This window comes from Dipodomys spectabilis, unplaced genomic scaffold (genome assembly GCF_019054845.1).
Source record: "Dipodomys spectabilis isolate Male_0828 unplaced genomic scaffold, ASM1905484v1 ptg000388l, whole genome shotgun sequence".
Taxonomy (NCBI): Eukaryota; Metazoa; Chordata; class Mammalia; order Rodentia; family Heteromyidae; genus Dipodomys; species Dipodomys spectabilis.
The window spans coordinates 2406985-2421487 of record NW_024871065.1 but is presented as its reverse complement, the minus strand read 5'-3'; the positions used below and the strand labels follow the sequence as shown (position 1 = coordinate 2421487).

Below are 14503 nucleotides of genomic sequence, written 5' to 3'. Positions count from 1 at the left end.
GCTATGAGTATAGTGCACTTTGATCTATGTCACCCTTCCGTGTTGTCCCCCAGATCTCAGACTCTTAAGCTAGGGTTACAGGTATAGCTGAAACTTTCTAGAATGTACACATGCTAGAAATGTACAAATGCACCTACTCAAAGAAAGGTCCAGATGAAAAGCTACAGGGAGAGAAGACAAGGGACAGTGTAAGCTGGGCACCAGTGGCTCACGCCTGACCTCCCAGCTACTCACGAGGCCAGGATCCGAAGACTGTGGTTCAAACCCAGCCTGAGCAGAAAACTTCATGAGACTCTTATCTCCAATTAACCAGCAAAAAGCCTGAAGTGGCAGTGCGGTACAGTGTCAATCTTGAATGAAAAACTCAAGTGACTTAGGAGAGGAACAGAAAGGCACAATGCCTATGTGTATCCGATCGATTGTACAAAATAGTTATCGAAATGAACTCAGGAAATGGAAACAACTTTTTTTCCTTTTTGTTTTTTGTCTTGTTTGTTCATTTGTCTGTCTTTGGGGGGCACAGAAATAGAGGACGGAGGGTGAACAGAGGCAGCCGTGGTCCTCACTGGACACGATGTAGAGACTGAACTCTACACCTTGTAGGTGGGGACAGGAGGGAAAAGCAGAAGACAGTGAGGGAAGAGGGACATGGTTCAAAAGGAAACATGCTCATTTCCTGACTTATGGAACTGTCACCCCTCTGTCCATCACCTCTATGATTACAATTCAAAATTGGAGATTTTGGAATTTCTCTTATTTTATACTTATTTATCCTGTATATTATCAATTATTTCCATTATATTTATCACATTATAATGTTGTAAATTATATCTATATTCCATTTATTATTTACTGGTTGCTTTTGGTTCAAAGCACGTATAATGATAGGTAATCGTGTGTAATAATTTTAAAAAATTTAAAAAAAAAGAAATGCTCAAATGAGAGTATGAGGCCCTGAGTTCAAGTACCAGTACCAGTACACACACACATGCGTGCACACACAGATACACACACACACACACACACACACATACATGCGCGTGCACGAGGCGACATATAATACATGCATTCTCTGAGGTATACTGCTAGTATAGCATATGACTATACTAGCATACTGTCCAAGTGGAGAGGGAATTCTATCCCAGGGACCCTCTCTGCTGAGGTTTCTGTGAGGACCGTCGCAGCTGAGGGCGCCCTCTCAGAAAGGTGAACTGGCTGCGCCAGATGGACCAAACCCGCCTCCAGGGCAGGCCGCTTACCGTCTGCCACATGTTGATGAAGAAGAGCTCCCGGGAGACATTGAAGGACACGCTGGCATCGTAGGCGTCGTCCCCCAGGTTGGAGATGGAGATGTTGACAGAGATATTCTTCACTGCCCCTAGAGCTAGATATGGAGTTGTTTCATCCACACTGCAATTTAAACAAAAGCAACAGCAGTGAACACCCTGAAACCCGCCCTGGGATAACACAGGCATGGAGAATGCTTGGAAGTGGTAGGCGGGAACTAGAGTCAGGACTACAAGTCCCAGAAGCCCATTCACCAGCCAAGTGTCAGGGCAATGGGGCCCATGGGCCTTTGCTAGTTCATTGCAAACTCAGGTCTCGGGCGTTGGTGGCTCACGCCTGTCACCCCAGCTATTCAGGAGGCTGAGATCTGAGGATTGAGGTTCAAATTCAGCCCAGGTCGAGAAGTCTAGGAGACTCTTACTGCCAATGAACCAGCAAAAAAAGCCAGAAGTGGCGCTGTGGCTCAAGTGGTAGAGTGCTAGCCTTGAGCTGAAGAGCTGAGGGACAGTGCCCAGAGTTCAAGCCCCCTGACCAACAACAACGAGTACTCAGTCTCTCAGTAGGCTAGTACTTTAGTATACACATTTTGGGGAAAGAATCGTCCTTTGCCATCCATGAGGAGAAGCCTCACTCTCTCTCTCGGGCCTGGCGTGTCCACAAGAATAACATGTACAACAAGCACTCAGAGGGCCTGGCTTTGGAGGCGAGAGGTCTGAGGATGCAAACAAGATGTGAAAAATGAACTCGGAGAACTCTGCATTCTTGAGCGGTCTCCAGTACATGAAGGGACCCTGACCTCAAGCCATTGTGGCAATTATTTATTATTGTTGGCCTTCTTCGACTTAAACAATGAACGGGTTATTTCTGTCCTCGTTTGCTTTTGTAAGATTAAAGGAGTCATAGACAGACCTGGAGTTATGAGACAGCACTAACCCAGCTTTAGCTCAAGAAGGAACTGCACTCAACTGTGACCACAGTTAGGAGGGTAGAATATTCAGCTGAGGGAACAGAGGGAAATTCAGCACCGTGGTGGGGGTAATTCTACTATTGTGCTCTGTACCAGTTGATTCCCCTCATGTGCAAATGCCAAGGGGTCACAGGCCAGACGTTGTAATGCAGCCCCTGTAATGCAAACCTCTTGACATTTAATTATGAACCAATGCTCCTTCCTCAAGCGTGTTTTGGGGATGAAGGGAAGCCAGGTACCTGTCCGGGGTACAGCGTGAACTCCAGACTGCAAGGAAGCCTTGAAGCTGTCTCTCCTGTGTTTTCGAAAGCTCTAAACCCATGACCAAAATAGTCCATCTTTGCTTCCCGAAGTTATTCTTAGAAGTGAAATGAAAATCTAATTTGCCAGCCTGGGGCTGAGTCCTGTCAAACATGTCTTCCTGAAATCTCACAGTGAGTCAGGGTATTAATGTCAGGGTCCCTATGTGTGTATGTGTGTGTGTGTGTGCACGCACATGCACGTGTGCATGTGTGTGTGTGGGGGGGGGGTTGAACTTTGGGCCAGCTCATTGTCTCTGATCTTTTATGCTCCAGGCCGGTGCTCTACCATTTGAGCCACAGCTCCACTTCAGGCTTTTTTATGATTCACTGGAGGTAAGAGTTTCACAGGCTTTCTCCTCAGGCTGGATTCGATCAGCTGTCCTTAAGAGTACAGTCTCCTGAGCAGCTGGAATTGCAGGCATGATTAATGGCACCCATTTTTAAAAGACACGAAGGATACAATGTGGGTAAGGTGGCTGGCCGTGGGCTGAGCTGGGGTTGGGTGCCCGGGGTATCTGTGCCCGAAATGCTCCTTCTTGTCCGCCATCACACACATTTTCTAGTCCTAGCCTGTCACGTCTAGGCCCTTCGGAAGTCCTGTAAGGACTGGGAAAAAAGAGACCTATCAGGAGATACCTAGCCCCATTATTCTCATCAGCATTTCAGGTCTTGCCGGGCGCCGGTGGCTCACGCCTGTCATCCCACCTACACAGGAGGCTGAGATCTTACGATCGCAGTTCAAAGCCAGCCCGGGCAGGAAAATCTGTGAGACTCTTATCGCCAATGAACCACCAGAAAACCAGAAGTGGTGCTGTGGCTCAAGTGGTGGCATGAAAAAGCTCAGGAAAAGCACCCAGGCCCTGAGTTCAAGCCCCACAATGAATCAAAAAACAAAACAAAACAAAAAAGAGAAAGTTGAGCCCCAGAGAAGAGAATATACTTCATGCAAGTCCTCAGGTAGGGCGTAAGAGCAGTGAGCTCTGTTTGGGATGGAGACCATTGGAGCCCTTAGATGACAAGACTCCATTGGGTGGCGAAGGGCTTTGGCATGAAAAGTCTTTTGACAGCATGAAGAAAGAAAAGGACTCCACATGGATGGCCGTGCCAAAATTCTCGAACAATCAGGCCACAGTTTTGTGTGCCAGACATTCCATGGGTGCTTATTTATTTATTGAAGGACAATTTCCTTTAATTTCCAGGGGATCTGATTCCCTGATAAACTTTCCCATTAATTCCAATTTTCTGGGGAAGCCTTTGAAGCAGGCCACATTGCTTTATACATGAACTCTTCGGTGCGCTTGTATGTATATGTATGTGTATACACACATATATAACATATACATGTGTATGTATACACACACACGTGAGGGAAGAGGGACATTGTCCAAGAAGAAATGAAGGCACTCTTCACTTGATTTATGGAACCGAAACCCCTCTGTACATCACCTTTGTAATAACCATAAAAATTGTTTTTAAAAACAAAGAAATGTGGTGTAGAATAGTCAATATAAGATACAAATTGTAGGGCTGGGAAGGTGGCTCAGTGGTAGAGTGCCCGCCTAGCATGCATGAAACCTGGGTTTGATTCCTCAGCACCACATACACAGAAAAAGTCAGATATAGTTCTGTGGCTCAAGAGGTAGAGCACCAGCCATGAGCAAAAGAAGCTCAGGGACAGCACCCAGGCCCTGAGTTCAAGCCCCAAGAACTGGTTAAAAAAAAAAAAAAGATACAAACTGTCAGTTTTCTGTAAATTTCATATTTTAGCACTTTTTTATCTTTTGTCAGGCATGGAGCTGGAGCCCGGGGCCCCGGGGGGCCGTCCCTGAGCCTCTCTGTGCTCAAGGTGAGTGTTCTACCACTTTGCGCCACAGTACCATTTCCTGTTTTTGAGGGGTTCATTGGAGATAAGAGTCTCACTGCCCTGGCTGGTTTTGAACCTTAATCCTCAGATCTCAGCCTCCTGAGAAGCTGGGATGATAGGTGTGAGCCACAGGTGCCCAACTGAGATGCTTGTTTTTGATCTTCACAGTTTTCCTTGAGATTTGTGGAGGCCATCGGGGCGAGGTCAGATGTCTGGGACACATCTCTTAAGAAATCATTTCTTGGCACTTTAGTTGAAAACTACCAAAACGTTTCCATTTTTAGAGTTTCAAACGAGCAAACACATGAGCACATCCTAGGACCCACTTACTCATCGATGTCTTCCAGGGAGAGAACATGAGCCAAAGTTCCAAATGAACTTGGGGTTGGAGGCGTGGCTCGGGCTGTAGAGCACCAGTCTATGAGCCAAAGCAAGGCTCAGATACCGAGCTTGAGTCTGGGTCTCAGACCAAAAAGTAAACATAAAAAAATAAACTGATCGCAATGAAGGAACAAGGAACATGCCAGAAGAGTGAGTGGAGACTTCCTGCTCCTGCATGCAGGCTGGTGAGTGAACTCCAGGAAGTACACCGCCAAGATGAGATGTGCTGGAAGGGTCCGGCACCGGCAGCTCATGTGGGTCACCCTAGCTAGTCAGGAGGCTGAGATCTGAGGATGGCGAATTGAACTCTGCACAGGCAGGAAAAGCACCTGAGACTCTTACATGCAAGTGCACCAGCAAAAAGCCAGAAGTGGAGCTGTGGCTCAAGTGGTAGAGCACCAGTCTTTCATGTAAACACAAAGCAAGAGCATGGCTCCCTGAGTTCAAGCCCCAGCACTGGCACATGTGTACGTACACATACAGACACAGACACACAGACACAGACACAGACACACACACACACACACACACACACACACACACACACACACACACACACACACAGATTCTTTCTTTTCCAGTTACTGAGCACAGGCCTCAACAAGGTCTGAGCTGCAGTTGGAGATGGGAGGTGCCTCTCTGTAAGACACCTGGATTCATGTTCGCAGGGCATCAAGGAAAGGGGTTCCTGGGATTGAATTTTTAGTTTGAAAATCCAACGAGATGGAAGCAGAACCTCTTCCTCCTCCCCTGTACTGATTTCTCTACTGGAGTCTAAAGTGAGAGAAAAAGAATGGAATGTACGAAGGAGAATGGGGTGGAAGGAGGGTTCTCCCTATCAAGATTCAGATACTTGCAGTTAAGTGCGCAGCACTTAAGAACAGCATTTTCAAATAAAAATTACAAGAAAAGTAAAAAAAAAAGAATAGCATGTCACCAGCTGCCAGTGGCCCACGCCTTAATCCTAGCTGGAGGCGGCAATCTAAGGATCTCAGTTCAAAGCCAGCTCAAGCAGGGAAGTCTGAAAAGCCAGAAATGGAGGCTCAGGTGGTAGAGAGCCCGCCCTGAGTAAAAAAGCTAAAAGATAGTGCCCAGGCCCTGAATTCAAGTCCTAGTACTAGAAAAATATATAAATACATAATATACTTATAAATAGATAACATGTATATTTAGATATGTAATATCATATATGTGTTATATACATTGTGTTAGACACATATATAAATATAAATTTACACAAAAATGTACATATTTACAAATTTATACTATATAGTATATACTGTGTACTTATATATATGTCATTTTTATATTACAGTATAGATTATGTTCATATTACATATGTATATGTAAATATATTGCTATATTTACATAACGTAAGTATATTTTACATATTTAATTTATATGTAACTATATAATATATAAACATATTTATTATTCACTGCTTATAAATATATGTTTACTATATATGAGCATATTTATATATCTATACAGAAAGAAATACACATGCAAATATTATAGTACATATTGTACATCATAAAATGAACATGAAAATGTAAATTTGTTTACGCATGTGTAAGTTCAGATAGACATGAAGTAAACATGTAAGCATATGCCGATGTCCCTGTGAATTGGCCCAGCAGAGGCTCATGGTCATCTTCCTCTGCAAAGCACAGCCAAGTGGTTCTGTCCCTTTGGGTGCTCAGCCTCCCTCCCCGGTCCCTGGGAGAGGAATTCAGGATGGCTCCGGGCTAGGCTTGGGGTTGGGGCCATCTGGAATGCATCACTGGCATGGCAGGAACCACTGGATGTGGGACAGGGCCTCCCGGGTGGGGAGGGGTGCAGAGGAATGTCCCCCAGGCTCTGCGCTAGGCCTGACCTCACCACACTGGGGGGTGTTGGAGGATGTGAGGCCGTTCCCCACCCCCGCCTGCATCAGGGCTACACTCGGCCAGTCAGGAGCCCGCCAGCTGGACAACTGGCCAAAACTCGCATCAGGAAGGCCTCAGGGCCTCCCATGGGGACTGTCCAAGATGGCTACAATGTCCCCAGCCACCAACCCAAAAATCAGCCAGAAGGCTGGGCACTGGGGCCCACGCCTGTCATCCCAGCTACTCTAGTGGCTGGGATCTGAGGATCATGGTTTGAAGCCAGTCCCGGCAGCAATGTCCTCTGATCATCAATGAACCAGCGAAAAGCGGAAGTGTGGGTGTGGTTCAAGTGGTTAGAGCACTAGCCTTGAGGGAAAAAGCTAAAAGACAGTGTTCAAACTTTAAGTTCCAATATGTATGTGTGTGTGTGTGTGTGTGTTTGTGCATACACAAGAAAGCATGTATTCTCTTTCTCTCATACACATATGAATGTCACAGGCAAGAAAAGATAACAAAATATGCCAAAGATAGCAGCAAAATATATGAAATATACCAAATTTTCCCAACTGGGCATCTTTTCTCTTGTGAAATGATGTATGCTGTACGAGAGATAAAGGAAATAAAGCATTCTCTCTCTTCTCTCTCCCTTGTGTTGTTATTGGGGTTTGGACTTATGGACTTGCACTTTTTCCTGGCTTTATTTTTTTTGGCTCAAGGAAGATGCTTACCACTTGAGACACACCATCACCTTTGGCTTTTGCCCTCAGAGATAAGAATCTCCTCAATTTGTCTGCCTGTGCTGACTTCAGACCATGGTCCTTAGATCTCAGCCTCCTGAGTCACTAGGCAGACAGCCACTGGGGCTGGGCCTAGAGCTGTTCTTTCTGCCTGGTTTCTGGGTGTCTGATGGAAAAGACTCCATGTCCATCATGCAGCCGCTCAGTGTGCATGAGCTCCCATGTCAGGGTTCTCTGCTTGAAATCCATTGCCCACATTTTCTTTGAGCTCACAAAAGCATTGACGGATTTCCCTGTGACTTTAATAAGCAGAGAACCAAAAACAAATGTGTCCCTTACCCCCAGCATCTTCAGAGGCCTTGTCAGAAGCATTTTCCAATAGTTTAACTTGAGTGTGTATGTGTGTGAGTGTGTGTTCTGGAACTTGAACTCAGGGCCTGGGCGCTGTCCCTGAGCGCTTTTGCTCAAGGCTAATGCTCTACCACTTTGAGCCACAGCACCAATTCTACTTTTTGAGTGGTTTGTTGGAGATAGGTCTCACAGATTTTTCTGCCTGGCTGGCTTTGAACTGTGATCCTTAGATCTCAGCCTCCTGAGTAGCTAGGGTGACTGGCGTGAGCCACCAGCGCCTGGCCATATTTGTCTATCATCATAACCCACTATCACAGTCTACTTCTTTCCTTGTTATTAGTAATACTAGGGTTTGAACTCTAGATTTTTAGCTTTTTTACCGGTGCTTTTATCACTTCAGCCATGGTCTTACTGCTGGCTTTTGCTGTTTAATTAGAGGATACCCATACTTTCCTTCCCTGGCTCAAAACTGGCTGGGATGACAGGTATGCGCCACCGGCCGGGTTTACCTGTCTTGATGGGGAAATCTGAGCCTTCAGGACGAGTGGTCCTGGAGTTAAGGAGAAGCAGGTTTCTCTGGGAATGATGCTAGTAAGAGGAGTGCATACCTGGAGAGCAGCAGCTTGCCTCGGAGCTGCAGGTCGGCCGCACAGTCCTCCGACAGGCAATTCCTCTCGAAGACTGTCTGTGAAAGACACAGCAAGCCGATTGGAACAAGACTTAAGAACCCAAGGGCAAACTGCAGCTGATCTCCTCCTTGTAAATCAGCAGGGACGCATTCTCCTGGCCCTTTACACACTCCAAGGCATCAGGTGCCTTGCATGGTGAGAGGGACCTTCCAGAGGCTTTCAGAAACCTCTAGGCTGACAAGGGGACTCTAAGAAGCACTGGTCAGAGATGCTTTTGCCAGGTTCTATGAATTCACTAGAAAGCGCTCCCTCCCCAACTGCGTATCTGGGCCCTGGGCTCCTCTTCTCTACCACAGACTCCTGGCAATCACCCTGCTTGCAGGAGCAAAGAGGAGGTTGAGGGCCTGGGAACTGTCCCTGAGCTCTTCAGCTCAATGATAGCTCTCTACCACTGGAGCCACAGTACCACTTCAGGTTCATTGAAGATATGAGTCTCATGGACTTTCCTGCCTGGTCTGGCTTTGAACTGAAATCCTCAGACCTCAGCCTCTTGGGTATCTGGGATAATAGTCAAGAGCCACTGCCCAGGCTGGGGTGGTATTTTTCCTAACAACTTGAGGACCGTCTGGACGGCTTGAATCCCACCCTAGCTGGACACAATTCAGACCACCCACTGCAGCAGGTCGGGCGTTGCACTGGCAGGCATTATTCCCGTCTTGCCCCTGCCACCCTGGGCCGGGCAGTGAGCTCAGGGTTCTGACCTGGTTCTTCTGGGCGACCTTCTGCCCCTTCTTCCAGCGCAGTACAGGAGTCAGTGCCGGCAGCTCCCTCTCCTCCTCCTCCCCAGCCTTGTGGGCTCCCAGGCTGTAGGTGGCCTCGAACACGATGGGGCTGATGACATCTCGCACCCTAGGCTGCAGCAACAAACAACACAGGGCCAGTGAGGGGGAATGGAGATGAAAGAGGGGGAAAGGGACCTAGGAGGGGGCTAGAGCCCTGAGGCAGCACGCTGTGGTCCTTCTTCCCCTAGTGCCTTGAACTCCTGTTCAAAATGAGGCGTCTTCCTCCCACAATGCTCTGGTTTATTCCCACCCAAAGGCTCCTCCTTCCCACAATGCTCTTGGCTCCTGCTCAAAAGCAATTGGGGCACGCCTCACACATGATGGAGGTCAACCAATGAACTTACTTCTGCATCCTAGCTCTGGGGTTTCTGCTCAAGTGCTCCTCCTTCCCACAATGCCTTGGGCTCTGGCTCAAAATGCTTGATCAGCAATTGGGGGGCGCCTCATACGTGGAGGTCAACCAATGACTTACTTCTGCTTTCTAGCTCTGGGTTCCCACTCAAGTACTCCTCCTTCCCACAATGCCCCGGGTCCCGCTCAGGTGCTACTTCTCACAATGCCCCGGGTTCCCACTCAAAATGCTTCATCAGCAATCGGGGCACGCCTCACACACGGTGGAGGACGACCAAAGACTTAGTTCTGCATTCTAGCTCTGGGCTCCTGTTCAAGTGCCCCTTCTTCCCACAATGCTCTGGGTTACCGCTCAAGTGCTCCTCCTTCCCACAATCCTCTCGGCTCCCACTCAATTGCTGGTTCTTCCCACCATTCTCTGGGCTCCTGCTCAAAATGCTTCATCAGCAATTGGGGGACACTTCACACACGATGGAGGACGACCAATGGACTTACTTCTGCATTCTAGCTCTGTGTTTCTGATCAAGTGACCCTTCTTCCCAGAATGCCCTGGATTCCCACTCAAGTGCTCCTTCTTCCCACAATGCCCAGGGTTTCCACTCAGACGCCCCACTGTGCCCTGGGTGGCGCTTGGTACTCCCATGCCGTTAGGGCCTTAGGGCCGTGTGCACAGCTGGGCATGGCTGACCACTTTCATCCTTGAGTGCCGGCCGTGCGCACAGCCAAGTGGCACTTGGACCCAGAAGCAAACGTGTTTTGTTTCTGTGCATTATGTACAAAGCCATTCCAGAGCCGGCGACGTGGGAGGTTGAGGCGAGAGGCCCACAGTTCGAGGCCAGCCCGGGCAGGACTGGCTCTGGGAGCGATCCAGCAAGAGGCCAGGACAAAGTGTGGCCCAGTGGGTGAGCACCACCCTGAGTAAGAGCTGAGGGGAGAGAGGGGAGCCCCAAGTTCACGCCTCAGTTCCAGCGCGCATGTGCACATCACAGCCTACCAAAAAGACTGAGTCCAGTGGTGGCTTCGCACCTCCCTAAAATATCATCTGCTCAGGGTGCGTGAGCCCGAGGGGACGGCGCTGCCCCCCACGGGGGAAGGAAGGGCAGACAGACAACCAGGGAAGACGGCCTAGACGAGTGCTGCTTCCGCCCTTTTCCTTGCTTTTATTTTTTGTCCAGGTGGGGCTTGAACTTGGGGCCTGGGCACTGCCCCAGAGTCTCTTCTGCTCAAGGCTGGCGTTCTACCACTTGAGCCAGATAGATATGAGGCCCCTTCCGGTCTTCTGGTGGTTCTTTGGAGACCAGATCTCCTGGACTTTCTGGCCCAGGGCTGGTCTTGAACCACGACCCTGCGGATCTCTGCCTCCCGAGCAGCTGGGATGCCGGCATGAGTGGCATTTCTTCATCTGCAGCCACACAACCCTCAAGTTGTGGGGAGGAGGAGGGGGAAGAGGGAGGAAGAAGGGGGGGGAGGAGGAGGAAGTTGGGGGAGAAGGGAGGGGAAGGGGGGACCTCGTGCCCTTGGATCTGGGTGATGAGTGGTGCCCACAGCAGGCTCTGGGCCGTGGCGAGTGGTTTCCTAGTACTCGTCGGGGTAGCCTAGGGCCCGCTGGGGCCAAAGCCTGCCCCTGGCCGGCCGAGGAATGGGGTGGAGTCCCGAGGAGGCCAGCCTGTCCCCCTGAGGGGCGCAGAGATCAGCGCCCGCAAGTCCTTGGCTGTCCCCAGGAGGAGGACGCCCATCACTTAGGGTTGGTCTGTGGCAGCTGGAAGCCCACTGTCCCTATTCCCCCGCCAGGGATTGAGCACAGGAGTTCCTCAGGGGGCGGGCACGGGCGGAGTCGATAAAGTTTTACTGCTCTAACCATTGGACGGCCCTGGAATGACATAGCCTTGTGTGTGTGTATATATGTGTGTGTGCCTATCTATGTGTGCGTGCATATGAGTGTGCGTGTGCATGTGTGTTGGCCAGGTATCGGTGGCTCACCCTGTCATCCCAGCTACTCAGGAGGCGGAGATCTGAGGATTGCGGTTCAAAGCCAGCCCAGGGCAGGAAACTCTTCGAGACTCCTTTTCTTTATTTTTTTTTTTGGCATGGGGCTTGAACTCTGGGCCTGGGCGCTGTCCCTGAGCTCTTCAGCTCAAGGTGAGCGCTCTATCACTTGAGCCACAGCGCCACTTCTGGTTTTCTGGTGGCTTATTGGGAGTCTCTCGGTCCTGCCCAGGCTGGCTTTGAACTGCGATCTCAGCTCTCAGCCTCCTGAGTAGCTAGGATGATGAGCATGAGCCACCAGCGCCCGGCTTTGTGAGGCTCTCATCTCCAATAAACCCCCAGAAAACAGAAAGTAGCTCTGTGGCTCAAGGGGTAGAGCGCCAGCCTAGAACAAAAGAAGCTCAGGGACAGTGCCCAGCCCTGGGCTGGCACCAAAAGCAACAAGCCAAACCAGGTATCTTTGCAGATATAAATGCGGTCCCGTGAGCTACAGACAACCTACAAGGAGATCATGAGATGATTAGAGTCTGTATTCTAGAAAGTTCTCTCTGCCTATAGCAGGGAAATGGGGGAATGGAGTAAGACTGGAGGAGAAAGGCCATCAGGGCCCGAGTGAACACACAGATAAGGGATGGGGGCACTGGCAGGTCCATCTTCCCAGCTTTACTGGAGAAACTCAAGAGTGCCTCAGTTTGACCTCTCAGCCTATGGCTGTCAACAAGTTGCCCCTGGGACTGTGGCTGACACCTGCTGCCCAACCATACAACACAGAAACCCACACACAGCTGTGTTCTCTGAGGGAAGGAAGGAGGGAAGGAGGGAGAGAAGGAAGGGGAAGGAAGGAGGGAAGGAAAGGAAGGAAGGGAAGGAAGAAAGGAAAGGAAGGAAGCCTTCTTCCTTAGCTTAGAGCCACAGGGAGACACCAAACAGAAACAGAAAGTCATTGCTTCCTCCCTCCTGTTACTTGTGTGTGCCAGTCAGTGCTGGGACCTGAACTCAGGGCCTTGCCCTCTGACTTAGCTTTAAGCTCCCACGAGCCATGCCCCCATTCTGGCTTTGTGCTGACTCGCTGGAGTATTTCATGGACTGTCCTGACCAAGGCTGGCTTTGAACCACGATCCTCCAGTTCTTGGGCCGAGGAGCAAGGAGCTGCAGATGCGAAGCCAGTAACCCTTGGCTAGAGAGACAGCTTTACATGCAGCGTCCTGGAAACGCGGCACTACATAGTCTTCCAAGGTGGGATTTATGCCAGGAAAAGAGGCCACAAAGCAAAGAAAGCAAGCAAGCTTTATCTTTGCATGAACTCAGTTATAAACACTGGCTAGACAGAGTTCTAAACACGGTTGAGTCAACGAGCTTCAGAAACTGTCCACCCCAAAGCAGGACGTAAGTGGTCTAGTACGTGAGGGGATCTTGCTTCTGTAAGCTTCTCGGCTAGATTAAAGACTTGAATGGTCACTATACATGGCTCTGTGCGCAATACAGTGCATTAGTGATCCACCGCCATCAGCCTGGCAGAACTCAGGCTTGGCAAGTCCCAAAAAGCTTCACCCACTCTAGAGAGCACTTATTGCACATAATTTCCTCTATTTCCCTATGAGATTCGCAAACTCTGATGTGTTGTTTTTTTTTTCTCAAGGCTGGTGCTCTACCACTTGAGCCACAGCGCCACATCTGGCTTTCTGGTGGTTCACTGGAGATAAGAGTCTCATGGACTTTCTTACCTGGGCTGGCTTTGAACTGCCATCCTCAGATCTCAGCTTCCTGAGTAGCTGGGATGATGGGCATGAGCCACCGGTGCCCAGCTGCTTTGGCTTCTTAAAGGAAATATCCAGCGAATCTGGCTCCTGACTTAGAAAAGAGTCACCCACGGCCTACACTTGTAATCCTGGCTACTCAGGAGGCTGAGATCTGGAGGATCACAGTTCAAAACCAGCCTGGGCAGGAAAGTCCATGAGATTCTTATTGCCAATGAACCACTCAGAAAACCAGAAGTGGTGCCATATATGGCTCAAAGTGGTAGCGTGCCAGCCTTGAGCAAAAGAACTCAGGGACAGCACCCAGGCCCTGAGTTCAAGGCTCATGGCCAACAACAACAAGTCTTCAAGACTCTTATCTCCAATTAACCAGCAAAAAGACAACAGAGGTGTGGTTCAACCAGTAGTCTGCCAGCCTTGTGCAGATAAACAAAGCCAGGGAAGAGCAGGAAATCCCTGAATCCAATTCCCTGTACCACACACATAACACCACACACACACACAAATAATGAAATTAAGGACTTTTTCTTACTAGCACAATATAATGAGAAAGGTCATCGTGGGGTTTCCAGAACAATGAATAACTCACTTTAGACTCAAGAGAAACCTTATGCTTTTCAGAGGCTAAATGAGCTCCCGGGTCTCTGTGGTTAAAATAAATCGTCCATTCCATTTTATGGTTCAAGGCCCAAGCTTCAAAGTTCCCCCGAGACCCCCAGGGGTGTTAAAGAATTTGGTCCTTTGGTCAATGGCTTCCGACCTGAGCGTAGCCACATGGTTCTGGAAGCTAAGCGGACAGCAGCTGCTGCCCCGTGTGAGTCTGTCGGGGTGAGGGGGCAAAAAGAACTTTCTAGACTCCACACAGGGTTTGGCTGCTTTTATTATTACCACATATATATATATATATATATATATATATATATAAAATAATAATAAAAAATCCTGCTGCTTCATGGGCCCAGAGAAGGACATCTAGAAGCTTCCTTTAAGCTCACTGTTGGCGTGAAAAATCTTGAAACCATGACTGAAAAGAAGAGAATCAAAATAGCAACTTTTTTTTCTTTTTTTCATTTTGTTGGATTGGCTGTTTAGTATTCAAACCACCATGGGTCTATCTGTTCAGCTTGATACTCAATAAATGATTTACGGCTCAGCAAGTGATCATGTCATAAAGAAAAAAA

General features: G+C 48.9%; 1 protein-coding gene across 1 annotated transcript in view; it reads right to left on the bottom strand.

Annotated features, from left to right (window-relative positions):
* The window catches only part of Itga9 (integrin subunit alpha 9), an 84338-nt gene that overhangs the window by 23496 nt on the left and 46339 nt on the right, over positions 1-14503 (bottom strand). Inside the window, exons 15-17 of the mRNA XM_042667334.1 lie at positions 9148-9300; positions 8366-8442; positions 1260-1410 (exon numbers count right to left, since the gene is read on the bottom strand). Of these exons, the coding sequence (XP_042523268.1) occupies positions 1260-1410; positions 8366-8442; positions 9148-9300 (381 nt within the window). The remainder of the gene's footprint in view (positions 1-1259; positions 1411-8365; positions 8443-9147; positions 9301-14503) is intronic.